Here is a 16,125-nt window from a genome sequence, read left to right on the forward strand (position 1 = left end):
CGTGAATGTGCTACTTAGGTTTGCAAAGGATACTTGGTATCAGAGGAAGTAAGGCCGATTTTTAAACCAGAAAAAATGCAAACAAATCTGTGGAGAGGAACCGTATTAAAAAGCACTGCGGTGATTGCTGATGCACCACAGCCTTTCCCTCGGGTTTTTACTCTGGGTTTGAGAACATTATATTCCAAATGCAAACACTGCATGATATCCAATAGGGGAAATATATGGTTTTCAGTTGGGGCTTGCAATGCATTGCTTCACCCCACAGGGACAAAAGTAGTTAAGGAAGTTTAGTCTGCCAACAAAAGGCGCCATCCTTCTATGTAGTGTTTTCTGACAGAATTGGGCATTGCAGGTTGGTAAAACCAGCGCATGATGTACGGTCTCTGTACATTTGCTTAATTGACCTCAGCAATGTTGGGCCTATGTGTGATCCTCAAGGGCGCAAGGCGGTTAGGTGAATTACCATGGAGGCTTTCTGCTCAGAAACGATGATTGTGGAACCCTGCCATAATATTTCTTTTATCTTCAGGGTGCTCATTCCATAATTATCTCGGTGACAGACTTTTGCAACATTGTAGAATGTTGTGTTTTTTTGTTTTGTTTTTTTATAACATATACAACGTGTGGGTTTATCCCGTTTTCTAGGTATTCCAAGGAAACTCGGACTATGATCAGGCAGTCCGCAACAATTTCATTCCTCCCATCATGGCTCGTTTTGTGAAGATCAACCCTTTGCAGTGGCACCAGAAAATTGCTATGAAAGTAGAATTGCTTGGATGCCATTTTAACATAGGTGAGCGAGCATGTTTATCCCCCTTCTCTGCCTCCATCGTACCAGGTGCCTATGAAAGTCGGGGCAATGCCAACTGCTGCATCCCTGTCTCTACAAACTGTTCTATCGTTCTAGTTGGTGGGGAATGTAACTTGCAGGCTTCCCATGGCTGCTGCAATGTGGCCAAAATACTCTTTAGCAAAAGGATCTGGACATCCGGCTTTCAACATAATCCTGTTGAAGGCCAAGATTTATACTTTTGCTGTAAGCTCTTCACTTGGGGCGATAAATATGCACTGAGAGAAATTCTGATTATCATTTACTGTATATAACGTTTACATTTTTTAATTTTCTTTTCAATAACAACCTGCCAAATGCCAAAAAGCAAGTATTTTATCTTTTATTTGTATGGCGCCAGCATATTCCGCAGCACAGTACAATGTGGCAGGGCAATAACATTGTATGACAAGTGTACATATATGTTGAGACAATAGGAAACCAGTCGCTGAGTTTATAATCTAGAAGTAGGAATGTGGGGGCGCTGGGTGTGATTGGGCCTTTATCTTAAAATACTTCAAGCCGTGCAAATCTAAGTGTGCTGCTTTTATTTTTGAAAGGTTGGGCTCCAAAGTTAACAGTCCCCCCACCTCCACCTCTCAAGCCACGTGCCAGTAACAACTTTCCACCACGGATAGACAAGACCACCTTCCCCCCCGAGATCAAGAACACCACAGTGACGCCAAACATTGCCACAGGTAAATCTATGAGCGGGGCTCCTAGCCACAGCGATCAGAACTGGCTGTCTTGGTCCTGCAACATTGTATGGGGCAGGCTAATATTACACATATGTATCTGTGTACTTGGCTTCCTGACACAATTGTAATAACTCCTGAAGAAAAATACATTTTAAAATGTTTAGCTTTATTAAATGATACTTTATATTCTGTTAATTTTATTAATTGGGCCAAACACAAGACAGGAACGTGTGTTGCATATTGCTGCTTTTGTCTTATTGAGGGGCGGGTTCATCAGGGTAATGATGGTTTATCCAAAGCATTTCTGACACCTTGTTCTTATGACTCGGTTGGCCAACTCCAGTCCTCAAGGGCCACCAACAGGTCAGGTTTTAAGGATATCTCTGCTTCAGCACAGGTGGCTCGCTCAGTGGCTCAGTCGAGGAGGTCATCTGGCATTTGTAGGGAACCATGCTACCTGTCCGCACATTGATTAGACGTGTGTGTGTGTGTGTGTGTGTGTGTGAGTGTGTGAGTGTGTGAGTGTGTGAGTGTGTGAGTGTGTGTGTGTGTGTATACATATATACGTTCATTTAAACTCTGTCTAGTCTGAGAGTTTTCAGTCTCTGGGACTTTAGAGGACATTGACACTGCAGAGGATGCTTTCACCCAGACACATCGAGAAGCCCGTACCTGCACATCTAGATGCGCACTTCCGCTTATCTTTGTATCCACTTGCTCAACAATGCTCATCTGCCCGCTCATCTGCACGTTCATTATTGTTGGTCTGGCCTGTGAAACAGCCCAGTTTCGTTCCAGGTCAGAGATGATGCAGGAGGCTCCTGAGGAAATTGGCAGCTGGCTGCAGTTATCTTGTACAATCATGTGAACTTTGTGCCATAATATGCGGCCCAGCTCCTCTCTGGAGAATTCACTGTATTATTATGGGACTCAGAGAGCACCATTATAAGTGGGAGGGCCGTAAGTGACTATCGTCCAGCTGCCAGTTTGCTCCGTCCTCTCTTGCAGCATCTTTAAACTTATTGTACGGCAACACTAATTGCACTTTTACAAAACTGTCTCTCCTCTCTGGCCTGTCTGCTTCAGGTCAACTATATTTGAAGCATTTTACTATTTATTTGGAAATAGCGAAGTTCAGGCAGGACGGAGCATGTTGAAATTATTGTATAATCTGTGCTCTTGAGAGTACAGTTACATTTGGCTATAAATTGTAGAATTTCTGTAAATTTAAGTCCCACCGCCGCTTCTGTACAGTATAACTTTTAGTGGTTGTAGGATAAAGATAATATTGACACACAATTGCAGCACAATGACTTGCAATATTTGTTTGAATATATGTTTATAAGAATAATACCACCCGGAAAGCTGCAAGCGTATTGTGACTGATAAGTTGTATTACACAATCGGTAATAATAAATATAGCTGCAGAAGGAGCGGCTGCTGTAGTATGGAAACAATGCTGCAGTGATTCCAAACCCAAGTGGAATTGCACCTTGCAGCAGTGAAAGGGTTATTGGATGTTGTTTGCTGAGAAATGCTTAGCTCTGCCTAATGTCAGCTGTGAGCTGCCTGTTCTCAGTCAGGAATGTTGGGGTTGACATCAGAGGGGTCTGAACTCTGCAAGTATTACTCTGACTCATGCTGTGAGGAGGCATGGGCCAGCAATGGCTCTGTAACCCTTTAAAGTACACACCTAAGGGTTTAAATGTAGCTATTTCCAAATAAATGTCGCTTTTTTTTTATCTTTCCTGTTTACTATGATACTTGCTTTAGCCAGATTTTAATTGCACTACTGACATAAGCTCATGCTTTATTTAACCCCTTCAGGGCTTTCACATTTTTTTCACTAGTCCATAGGACAACTATTACATATATACAGTATATAGTGTAGGTACCTGCATTACGGTTATGCCTTGTCATGGCATGCAGGCTTATAAATGCTTTGGCCAAAGGGTTTAACAAAATACCCTTTTTCATGAGATTATTATTTTATTTTAGCCTAATTGGTAGGAGCGCAGGAATCGTTGTTTCTGGGTTTTTTTAACCTACTAGTGTGAGTAGACCTGCCACAAGCTGCATATGAGTCTTTTTTTCACATATCAAAACAGGCAACTCTAGCATCAAAGGGCCTATATCTTTGTATTGAAATAGATTTTTTGTTTTTTTTCTGATGAATCAAAATCTTGTTCTAATTTACCCTTCCATTTTGCATAATTTCCTCTGACCAACATTCTCGCCCTTACACACAGTATTACAAATAACTATGTGTGTGTGATGTAAATATGCACTATATTTAAAATGTAGTGGAGAAATCAATACTTTAATAATTGCACCAAATCTAAAAGTAACTAGGGAAAGGGATAACCGAACCTATGCGTTTATAGTCAAAAAATAATTCCACTATGACACCACCGAATAGGATTAATTGATGTGGAGTGATCTACCATGGATATAATTACACTACAAAAATGCATGTTTTAGTCACGATTGGCATTTGATCTGGGAGATCGCTACGGATTACTCTTTGCAATGTCAGTTTATTACTTTTTCTCTCCGGCACCAAAATGTAGAATTTAATCTGTTCACAACAAAGATTCTTTGTGCCTGTAAACTGTCCATGTACTGCACTGCTTACATTGTCGGTGCTATTTGAGACAAAATGATACGCATGCATGCCCAAACACACACACACAAACACACACACTTACACTGATGGACTCAAGTAAGTATATTTTGAAAAAGTTTTTTCCTAATTTCTAGTAAGAAACACTGTAGTCGGTGTTGCTTAAGCAGAAGAGGTTATTCCTTCCAACACCTACACAAAAATGTGCTCACTGATTGGCGTGTAAACTGCAGCGTCTTGTTTTAATGGCTTGCAGATGTACCGTTGGCTGCGATCCTGGTTCCTGTGTTAGTCATGGTCTTCACCAGCCTTGTACTGATCTTAGTTTGTGCCTGGCATTGGAGAAACAGGTTGGTAACTTAAGTTCCCTGTGGTGTCTGTCAGTATATGTACTGCTGTATAAAGTTTACTTTAATATTTAGCTTAACACCTTTGTTTCCAGAGGTGGCTTGCGATGCATTACATGTGCTTCTGGAAATGTAGTGGTTAAAGCTATTTTCACGCTAATTATTCAAGAAAGGGGTGGATTTTAAACAAATGTATTAAATACCTGCCATCTCTCTCTACATTTTGTTTAATCACTGCACTTTAATGAAAAATGTGTCTGTGTGTCGCACTCCAGGACTTGTTAAATAAATAAAAGTGAAAAATATTTATTACAAAACGTCAATGTGTTGGCCGTGCGGGGAGCTTTTTAGGCTCCCTGGAGGGGTGAAACATTGACCTTTTGTAATAAATATATTTCACTTTTTCAACACACCCTGGAGTGCCTGCTACTATTTTCCTTTATTCCTAATATTTTTGCAGTTAATAAATATATATACAGCTGGGGTGGGTTCTCCGAAGCTGAACCACGCTATGTTCGGCTCTGGGACATCCCGGTTCTCAATACAAAGTTTGAGGTGCCAGTGTTCTCTGCCTACCAGGAATACAAAATGGCCGCCACACTGCAGCTCAATAGGAAGCTGCACAAGATGACGTTGTGGCTTTGCTTCTTATTGGAATACCGCAGCAATCAAATTTAAATTGCCAGGTAGTGGACCAGCACCTAAAACTGCAAGTATCTCAAGAACCAGGGGATACCCGGAGCTGAACGTAGCGAGGTTCAGCACGTCTGAATCTTGGTTCAGATCGCTGCTTGAGGTATTTTGGGAACGCCTGCATTACACAATTGATCTTTTGAGGTGGCTACAACAAGTTGTAATGTAGCACTATTGGTACACAAGGTCCTACACAACAATACTCTATATTCCCATGGCTTCTATTTTAAAAGACGACAACATCTTCTCTCTAAATTCGGGTTTTGAATTCATTTTAAAGTTGACTGATATTATTTCAGGTACTTGAACACGTGTAAACATTGTCTGTACACACAGTTTGCAGCTTTCTTTATGCAGTAGTACTAAATAAATTGAGGGTCAGGGAAACGGCCACGTATGTAGGCAAGGTGCCCTAATAAGGTTAATTTAATTAATGGATACTAAGTTTAATATAAACATTCCTATATTACAGCTATTTGATTATTTCATGAACATACTTTTTTTTTTTTTTAGTAAACCTACTTCAGATGTCCTTTTGTTTCACTGTTCTCTTTACTGCTCTCTTGTGGCTGTATTATATAGTTTATCTTTCACTGTCCAGCTAGAAATTTTGTTCAGTTAATTTTAATTTCTCTCAGGAAGGAATGACTGTGTAGGTAGCCTTTTTTTTTTTTTTTTAATCGGTTACTTCAGAGAGGGAAAAGCAAACGTGTACATCCAAAAAAAATGCAAGAGAGATCTGTGTGTTATATTCACCTACATGTTTATCTTCCTGGAGTGATTTTTTTTTTTTTTTTTTTTAAACAGGCAAGAGATTCACTTAGTCTAAACTAATCATTGGTTCCATTGGCACTCAAGTGGGTGAAAGAATGTTCTTGTAACCTGTTCTCATGTATCCTACTATCTACTACAGCCAATGCCAATTTACAGATATGCGTGTCATGCTTTTGGTTTCTATTCCTTTTATAATAGCTGTATATCACAACGTGGGTGTGTGCTCCCTATGGGCTCACCAAGGTGTTTGGGAAATATGAGCACGTTTACAGGACTTTAATAAGCAAACAATGACAGATTACTGTGTATTGAAGTATGCTTCCTCCTCTACCCTTATTAGCCACAGATTCTAAGGCCTTTATCTCCAATAAAAGCCTTCTGTAAAGATAAATATGTAATAGCCTACAATTTATTTTATTTTCCACTTCCTAAAGTACTTAGAACTTGAGTATATAAAAATGGCAGTCAAATAGCACTTCTATGAGATTGATCCATCCCAGTAGAGAGAGGAAAAAATATCCAGCAGGTTTATGTTTTCAATTTAAATTGATTGGGCAGAAGTAATGAAAGAGCTTGTTATATGACCGCAGACATGGTCTGCTCAGCCTACATGCTACTTTTCGTTCACTGGGCAATCCAAGTTAATTGCTGGGTATGTGGGACAGCTGACTTAAGTGTTGGTCCTCACCAGCTCAATTCACCAGGCTTCTGAAGTCTAGTACTGTATAAGGAAGGAATACCTGGTTCAGGCTCGGGATCAGGAAAACGGCATGCCCACTCTGTGGCTATGGATCTTGTAACCCCCCTTTTGCTGATTAATCAGTGCGCTTCTGCAAAGAAGTGGTTATGTCTCATAGTACACGAGGTTATGAAATATGGTATCCTCCCCATTGTGACAGGGTATCCACTTTGGGCCCAGAGTCAACTAGTTTGTTTTTTTTCTAGCATACTGCTGTTGGTGTATATAGTGCTTTGCAAACAGTATAACCACAAACAATGTGTCCATGTTGCTATACATTTTGGCCCATATTTACTAAGCAGTCTTCTGCCATAAGACACCTTCCGGCACTGAAATACTTTACAGCCCATTGCATTGACTCGGAAGATGCCTTATGCCAGAAGACTGTGGTAAATGTGACCCTTACTATAACATTGAGCCAAATATCTACCGGAGACTCTCGCAGCCACCACCAGTCTAAGCTCTTTCAAAACTAAAGCTGTCTCACATTAATCTGGTCTGTAACTGTTACATACGCCTATAATATATATTATCTCTAACTGTGCATGCAATGTCTTGTATATAATGTATACCATGTTCACTTAATGTAACTATGTATTTATAACCATGTATTTGTCATCATAATTCTGTGCCCAGAACATACTTGAAAACGAGAGGTAACTCTCAATGTATTACTTCCTGGTAAAACATTTTTATAAATAAAACTAAATACATTCCAAAGTTCCATTATTCACCTGTTTGTTTCTATAAAAGACATGTCTTGGCTAAAGAAATGTATATTAGGTTTCGAATAGAACAAATTTCAATCTCTTTTTATGGCCCTGCACTGTAGAAAGAAACAAGCCGAAGGAACGTATGACTTGCCTTACTGGGATCGTGCAGGTAAAACGTCTTCACTTTAATAAAATCACCCTGTTGCATGTTACCCGTGGATATTATGATTTAGTTGTAATAGGAGTCTGAAATATGATTCAATTTTCACTCGTTTTTATTATTGCAGCCCTAAGACGCTGTCTTCTGCAGGATAATAACACGCATGCACTCAGACAAGGTGCCCGGAGCATTTTGTCTTTATGGTTGTGTAATTTCCCCCCCTCCCCCCCTGCTCCTCGCTCCTTCCTCCTCCTCATTTCTGTAAGGAAGAGGATATATGCTTACTTAAAAACGACTTAAGATCTAATTGTCAGCTATGTCTTATAGAACTAGAAACATAATTCTCAACATAGCAAACACTTTACAGACGTGTTTAAAATGAGGCAGAGTTGGATGTACAATGCAGGCGTTGGGGGGGCAACATGGGAAGGAAAACAGACCAGCTGATTCATGATACTGGGACAGTAAATATATTTCAGGGGGAAGCAAGTGGGTTTCGTCAGTGATGGTTTTGGTGAGTGCTTGAGTAAGTAAATTGCTCGGGTCATGTGGTCATTTTCATGGACATGTTTACAATCTGTGGAATACTAATGCATGTAATGTCTGGATATCAAGTGTAACCATGCTCATCAAGCAAACCTCTCTGTGATATGTGTTATGGTTACATAGGTAAAATTATGTGTTTAATTACACCGGGTGAATATTTAACAAGGGTATCCAGTTTAGAGTTAGGTCTGACATGTTGCACCCTTCCATTATAGCTAATAACTTTTCTAATTATTTTTATGGAGCCGACATATTCTGCAATGTGGACGTAAGGACCAGAACAAAAAATAAAATACATACAACTTAAAGCATGACAATAGGTTGTTGGCCTTGGTATTGAGCAATGCATCGCCTCGCCATCCTCATAACCTTCACTCTCATTCACTCTCCTTCTGCGCAGGCTGGTGGAAGGGAATGAAGCAGTTTCTTCCTGCCAAGTCAGCGGAGCATGAGGAAACTCCTGTGCGATACAGCAGCAGTGAAGTGAGCCGTCTGCGACCAAGGGAGGTGGCCACCATGTTACAGACCGAGTCAGCAGGTACAGCCCCTTATTCTGTGGCAGATCGCTGCACCTGTAGCAACACCTGTACTGAGGAGAGTTGTTTTAGTTACGTCACCTGAGCATTAACAATTGCAGCACTGAAAGTGTAGAGCTTTACTGTGCCGTAATGACAACCAGGTAGTATGGCATTGGTAGTGGCACAGCAGGGACCCTTGTGACATACCAGGTACATCATGGGCCCTTGCTCGATTCTTAGTGGCTAATCAGGTGGATGAACGTCCAGCCCAATTGGAAGTGGAGAAACCATAACTTCTGTTTTTGTCATCCAGAGCCTTTTCACGCCATGTGATCGCTCATGGGATGCAGTTGTCCATTGGTGCCCTGGTGCTGCCGGGTCCCCGGCACTGTAAGGATTATGGTACAGCACCACTTCGCTCAATATGATCCCATACTTTTATTGCAAACTCCTCCAATAGTCCTTCATCTATAGTCAGCAGGTTCATTTTTTTGAAAGCTACTCTCTCGGGCATGCTCATGGCAACTATAGGCTTGTTTGCTTGATCCCTTAGCCAAAGGGGCATTTAATGTAAATCTCAAAACAGAAAAAAGTGCAACATTGTATGAAACAAAAGTAAAATCTCTTTAAAAAAAAAAAAAAGCATAGAAAGTCTTGCCTATGTTTAGATTCAAAATAGATGTCTTCTTTCTTGAAGTAGATGAAGCTGCTGCTTATTTCTGCTTTAACATTCATGCTTTGCTTGACAGAATATGCCCAGCCACTGGTAGGAGGAGCAGTCGGCACGCTTCATCAGAGATCAACTTTCAAACCAGAGGAAAGGAAAGAAGCGGGTTATGCTGACCTGGATTCCTACAACTCCCCAGATCAGGACATTTATCATGCCTACGCAGAACCACTGCCTACCAATGGGCCAGAATATGCCACTCCTATTGTCATGGACATGTCGGGCCACCCAGCTGGATCTTTGTGTTTGCCTTCGACATCCACATTTAAAGTCGTGGGGGCCCAAGCCCTCCCGTTAGTGGGGACCTACAACAAACTATTATCTAGGACAGACGGTTCAGCGTCCACACAGGTGCTATATGACACTCCTAAAGGGACGCAAGGGCCGTGCGCCATAGAGGAGATGGTGTACCAAGTGCCGCAACCAACGGGAAACAAGGACGTACCCTCTTAGGCTATGCCTACCACTGTGGTGTGGACGATAAAGATATTGGTTTCAACAAAGTGGCTTTATTTTCTAAGAGCCCATTGCATTCTTTGTGCAGGTGTCCATCTAAAACGTAGCTTGTAGTCATTTTACTAAAACGATCGCAGAACTCCGAAATCAAAGATTTCGGCCACTGTTCGCTTTTTACAGTAACACTGAATTACGTAGCTCGACTAATACATCAATACAAATAGTTGTTAACACGGCAGCATGTTATTTTCATTGTTGGGTATATTCGGCAGGAGTGCGAGTGCTGTCTAAATCTCTCATAGCTGTATGAGGTTTCTGATGTGTAACTTCTTACACACGACATTAACAAGTATCCATGAGTTGTACACGGTGACATGCATGCTTTCTCAAACTGTTCTATCTGGAGTCGTGCACTGAGCATTGCCATTAATTACAACAGTGGTATTATGCTTTGGATTCAGAGGAGAGGAAGCTTTTGGGGAAGGCATAAGCTATGATTGACAGGTTACCATACCTGTTTAGGCCACTGAGCTGGGCTATAGCAGGAAGGAAAGGAAGCACTTAAAGAAGAAATAGACATAAAACCAGATCTTAGCCCATAAACACATGCATATCCAGATTGAAACACATAGACATGCTGTTTTTTTTACATTTCTTTTTGTAAGGTTATCTTCTATTCCTCTTGTGTTTCATGTATATTCCTTGGTGACTGCAGCATGATGGATCCTAGTAATGAAGTCAGTGGCTGCCATTGTGGCTACTATTTACGCAATATCTATAAAACTGAGACTTGGTCCTTTAGTATTTTGATACGTATTTGCAACAGGTCCTGGATTGTTGCAGATTATGATTCTGTGCAACGGACTAACACACTGTGTAGTTCTTCACATAGTTTAATAGAAATGTTTGTGACTTGGTAAGTACCTTCTTAAAGAGAAAATCCAAGGGGTGGATTTATTTGCAAATTGATTATTTTTTATATAGGGTTGATGCAGCGGGTCTCTGGAGCTGAACGCCATTCATTTCCGCTCTGGGGACCCCCTGCTTCCAGAGATACCTACGAATTAGGTGACGGTAGCAGCTCTCCTCGGCTAGCAGGGTTCACAATATGTCTGCTGTTCAGAGATCGCCGGCCAATAGGAAGCTGTGACATCATCGGTGCGGCTTCCTATTGACCCATGTGACACGGGAGCTTCAAACTTGAAGGCCCTGCTGACTGGGCCAGAGCAGCTACCAGCACATTCTTCATAGGTAAGTATCTCTGGAAGCAGAGGGTCCCCAGAGCTGAAATGAATGGGATTGAATGAATTGCCGTCTTGGATTGCTCCTTTAAGCAAGCATTACTAATGGAATCCCCCCCCCCCCCCCAATGTGAGAGTTTTTCTATGTCTGATAAACTAATTTCCATTGTTTGCTCTATAAACAAATATGGATATGTTCATGGGGGGGGGGAGGGGAACACGTCTGTTTTGATCCCTATTAGTGCAGTATACAAGCAACAAAGTTTGCCTTTATCATTGTTTTCCAGTATCAATAGATTGGAACAGAAAGTTGGTGTTAGGTGAGTGAAGCTTCAGGGGTTGAAAGTTGTTGAAATGCTAAAACAGACACTCCGGTGACATGACTCGAGTGAAGTAATAGTGACTGGATATTGTGGTGATACTACTTAGTGATAACCCAAGTGCTCTGACAGTGCAAAGGCTGTGTCCACAATATAGCCTCTTATGTGAAAGCAATAGTGTTTGGGTTTACAGTTTTTGTTTTGATTCTACTGATAATGTGTTTTGGCAGAAGACCTGTATACTGAATATGGCAGCCAAGCAAAATATACATTCAGCCACTACAGTGAAATAATTCCTCTTTTGGCAATAGTGGAAATTACAGACTGCATAAAGATAGCAAGTTCTGGTATTTTATTGGGTGGGAGTTCTGTTTGTTGTAAGTGTGGTTGGAGGCCAGTTTGTAAATGACTCATTGGATGCTTTCTAGCTGTTATTTTATTTGTAGCCGAGTAGGGATAGGGAAGGTGTTCTGCAGGATGCAAGTAGGTATGGTAATAGTTGTGTGCCACTGTAATCCACTGAGCGCCGAGTCCTCAAGGGCTGTCTGTGTTTATTGTAGGCAGGACTGTGAGGGAAGCGGAAAATTTGTTTATCCGCGAGAATTGTTGATATTTCTAGCCTGAATTAACCCTTTGTGTAGCAATAACATGACTCCGAATCCGCCCGTTGACGTTTACGCCCATCACCGCTGTTCTGATCTCCGCTCACCCAGAACGGAGGTCACAATCTCCCCTATAAACCGGCAAAATCTCCATTATGTTCGGGCAACATCAGAAAGACCACAAGGTGTCCGCTTGATGTCATTGCCACAATGTCATGGTCGCTCAAAGGGTTAATATTTTAGGGGCGCTAAAACATATTAAACTTGAACACTAGCCAGAATTTTTCAATGAATGAGAAGGGAGGTATAATAATAAAAAATACAGTAATTAAGTTTTCTTCCTTATTCTCTTCGAATGTCCATCTTATTGTCTATATTTCTCCCTTCTTCGGTTTCGTCTGTTTTTTTTTTGTTTGTTTTTTTGTTTTTTGTTTGCTTTTTGATTTTTGAAACTTACCAAATATTTTCCAAGCTGTGACACACAAATAATTATAAGACGGTGTAAAATGCAAATCTGTTATGTTGCTAGTAGTCGATAAATAAATTAGTGGTGCAAACCTTCCAGTTACAAAACCGCTTTGTATTGGTACAGGTACAGGGTCCCCTTGCCAATGGCTTCCCAAATAACATTACTATTCGCTATAGAAAAACCCCACAAATAGGACACATACCTTAAAGAAATATCAGAACATATACTTTGTAATGTGAAGGCCTACACCAGTGGGTCTCCCAGAGACGATTTGTTGTTCCGGTAGTTCCCCAATGTCCAAGACTTCATTGTTCTCTCAGTTCTGATGTGTTGGGATATTTTTCTGAAATACGGCACCAACGTTGCCACTGAATCGTGTATTTTTCAGCACACCAAGTATTAGGCTGTTACAAACTGTCAAGATGAGTTGAGTCTATCTCCCGGTGTGGAACATGCTTGATGTTTACCTCATTCTATTAACACTGAAGTACAGGCGAATGTAAATTCTTGTTGTGGGTCAGTGAATTTTGGCATGTACGATGAATAGGTTGGCTTTTCAATGTAAGGCCTCGAGTATACCAAGTGCTGCAAGGCGGCAGCGCTATTCTGTGACGTCACCCAGTGCTGCCGCCGAGCAGCATCTTGATTATATCAGGGAGACAGGGCAGAGGAGGTATGGCGGAGGTGTGGCCGTGAACGGTTAGCCCTCCATTGGCTGAACCGTTCACGCGACACAATCGTTGCAAGAAAAAAAAATCGCAGTCTCTTCCCCAGCCGTCCGCCTTGCAGTATGATGCGCCGCGACTGGCGCTTGCTGTATGAGCACTTTCATTGAATGTAAGCTACTTTTGTTTTGGCGCCGCGCTCGATTTTGGGTGTAATCATGGCCTTACGAGGCACAGGTTTCGAACACTTCCAAACAATACAGACTGTAATGAATGAAAACTTGGTATTCTATCGTCTCCCAGAAAGTGAGTTTTCTTAAATTGTGACTCATATTCTCATATGTTACAAGGTAAAGGGGGTGGTGGCCATAGGCTATGAATAACCCACATGAAGCCACTAGGTAACAGTAAAAGGTATCATAAGCTGCAAAGAATCACGTGACTCTTTTTTGGTAACAAATGCTTTCTCAGAGAGCGAGTTATTCTATTGTCTCTGCCCTTGTTTTAAAAGACCTTCTCCAGGACTTAACAGGAGCAAACGAACTGTCGGATTAATCCACTAAATTACAGATTTTAACACTAAAACGTCACATAAAAACAACTGGTTAAAACAGCAATACTATCCCCCTTTTTTTTTCTGTCTTTTTTTTATTTTTATATGTAAAGCATGTGACAATGTATAATAATTCCACATTCTTACCTAAACTTGCAATCGTTTGGTGCTCCTGTTATACATCGGTCAAAATCCTGATTGTGTGCCTAACCAAATGGTCACCTTCTAACTTTGTGCTGCAGCTGATATGTCACATTATATTACGAAGTGTAATACATTATTGTTACAGCTTTCAGAGTAACAGACATCTGTTTGGAACACAACAGATCTGTTTGTGATACTTTGTTGCCAAAGGGCATAGCTCAAAAAAGTGCGTCTGGGAGCCTGTTTCAAAAAGACTTTCTAAATGGTTCTGTATCCACCAAAGGATGATCGGGACATAAAAAAAAAAACATTAAAATGGCATTAGGAGTTTTAAAAAGAGAGACATTCTTATCTAATACTACAGAACTGATTTATTTAAAATAAAAAAATAAAGTTTTTTTTTTTTTTTTTTTACTTTTTGCTGCTTAATTGAAATTCAAATTTTCACTGAATTGAATGTGGGGAGGTAAAGGTAATATGTGACAGCCAAAGTGATGGTTTATTAAAGTCCATGATATCTTTGTGATGGGTCACGAGTACAGAAAGTCATGTCCTTTTTCTTCTTTAAGAAGTGGCTATAGAAAAAAAAGCTGGTGGGTTCAGGTTGGATACATATCGTTTGTGGAGTTGAGAAGTTACACAACATGTTGTAAACGGATGTACAATTTCTAAAAATGTTGTTATATTAAATATATCAAATATACGACCTTATGAACAATCTTTGATGCTGTTAATAAGAACAATGTAAATTTTGACTTCTGCCAAGGAGCACTTTTCAGAAGCTTTATTTATAGGCCCCCAGTTGGATGGCTGCCCACAGGGGGTGAGAGGAGCCGGTCTTTGCTCGATAAGGGCCGCCCACGCCTTACAGCCCTCTGCTCATCACGGGCACAGGTCAAGACTTCCGTCTCGAGCCCCTGGAAACGTGTCGGCAGGCCTGCATATTAGTCTTGTCCAAACCATGATTTTTATTTTTGTTTTTATGTTTTTTAACAAGTCAATGTGGTGAGAAAATAAATGAGCAATAATCTTTATTTGAAAAATTGTTTGCACAAAAAAAGTGAACTTTTTTTTCTAGACTTTTATAATAGTATATCTACTTATTCAGGTACTACAAATAGCATTACAAATAATTCACTACTAAGCAGCTGCTTATGTTTCACAGCTTCAGAGAGCTAGATTTTCTATTTGTCTATCAGTGTTTATAAATGGCATTGAGTAGCGGTCACAGAACATAATGGACACATTTTAACACAAAATTTGATCTAAATGTTCATTATTTTTTTTATTTTTTGTCCAGTGCTCCCTGAATGTAATTTGTTTTAAATCAGCATGTACTGTAGACACGTATTTGTATATGTTGTTAGGATGTAGATTGTATAAAGGATGAAGGATCTGTTTGTGTTAAAAAAAAAAAAATTGTACATAAAATAAAATAATTTTGTAAAGACTTTTCATGTTCCTTCTTTAATGACCTGTCCTTTCTCCTGATTTATATGCAGACTGAATTCACCATAAAAGTTGAATCTACAGAAATGTCATTTTAATGACCATGTGGAAATTACTTACATTTAAAAATGGAGGCAATATCAATTATTTGAAATGTTGATATCCAGAAAATATTGCATTGCTAGCTGGAGACTGTAGAGAAATGCTGCAGCACCTGGTTAAACTTCAAACATGGGCGAGAATGGGCAATGGTAAAAACAGGAAACAAATTGCAAACAGAAAAAAATAATGAAACCAGTTATTGAAGATCAGATGTTTGGCACGTTTCTGCAAGGTCTTTAATCTCATCCATCTAATTGGAGCAATAATTAGTATGGGTAGATTCATTCTACAATGCAATATGTACTAGTCACTGCACTCTCCTCTATCGATCTCTCTGTGGGGGTACCCCAGGGCTGTGTCCTGGGACCTCTTCTCTTTACACACTCTCTAGGTGACCTAATCACATCTCTTGGGTTCAAATATCACATCTATGCTGATGACACACATTTATTTACCCCTGACCTTTTACACCTGTTGTACAGACCAAAGTTTCTGAATGTCTGCGATATCATCCGCCGACTTAAAGTTAACATGGCAAAAACAGAGCTTCTCATATTTTCTCCCAAACCTGGCCCTATTTCCTCCTTCCACATTACTGTTGGAAGTACTATCATTCACCCAGTAGCCCAAGCACGCTGCCATGGGGTCACACTCGACTGCTCTCTCGCATTCAAAAGGTAGCAAAAAAACTTTTTTTTCCTCCGCAATATTACCAAGATACGCCCTTTCCTCTGTTGCTCGACCGCAAAAACTC

General features: G+C 40.4%; 1 protein-coding gene across 2 annotated transcripts in view; it reads left to right on the forward strand.

Annotated features, from left to right (window-relative positions):
* The window catches only part of DCBLD2 (discoidin, CUB and LCCL domain containing 2), a 58,699-nt gene extending 43,428 nt beyond the window's left edge, over window positions 1-15,271 (forward strand). For both annotated transcript variants that reach the window (XM_075594066.1, XM_075594067.1), the window contains exons 10-15: window positions 649-796; window positions 1,393-1,530; window positions 4,410-4,503; window positions 7,539-7,588; window positions 8,526-8,663; window positions 9,393-15,271. In XM_075594066.1, the coding sequence (XP_075450181.1) occupies window positions 649-796; window positions 1,393-1,530; window positions 4,410-4,503; window positions 7,539-7,588; window positions 8,526-8,663; window positions 9,393-9,823 (999 nt within the window). In that variant the 3' untranslated portion in view covers window positions 9,824-15,271. The remainder of the gene's footprint in view (window positions 1-648; window positions 797-1,392; window positions 1,531-4,409; window positions 4,504-7,538; window positions 7,589-8,525; window positions 8,664-9,392) is intronic.
* Window positions 15,272-16,125: the final 854 nt, after the last annotated feature.

Source organism: Ascaphus truei, chromosome 3 (genome assembly GCF_040206685.1).
Source record: "Ascaphus truei isolate aAscTru1 chromosome 3, aAscTru1.hap1, whole genome shotgun sequence".
NCBI classification, from domain to species: domain Eukaryota; kingdom Metazoa; phylum Chordata; class Amphibia; order Anura; family Ascaphidae; genus Ascaphus; species Ascaphus truei.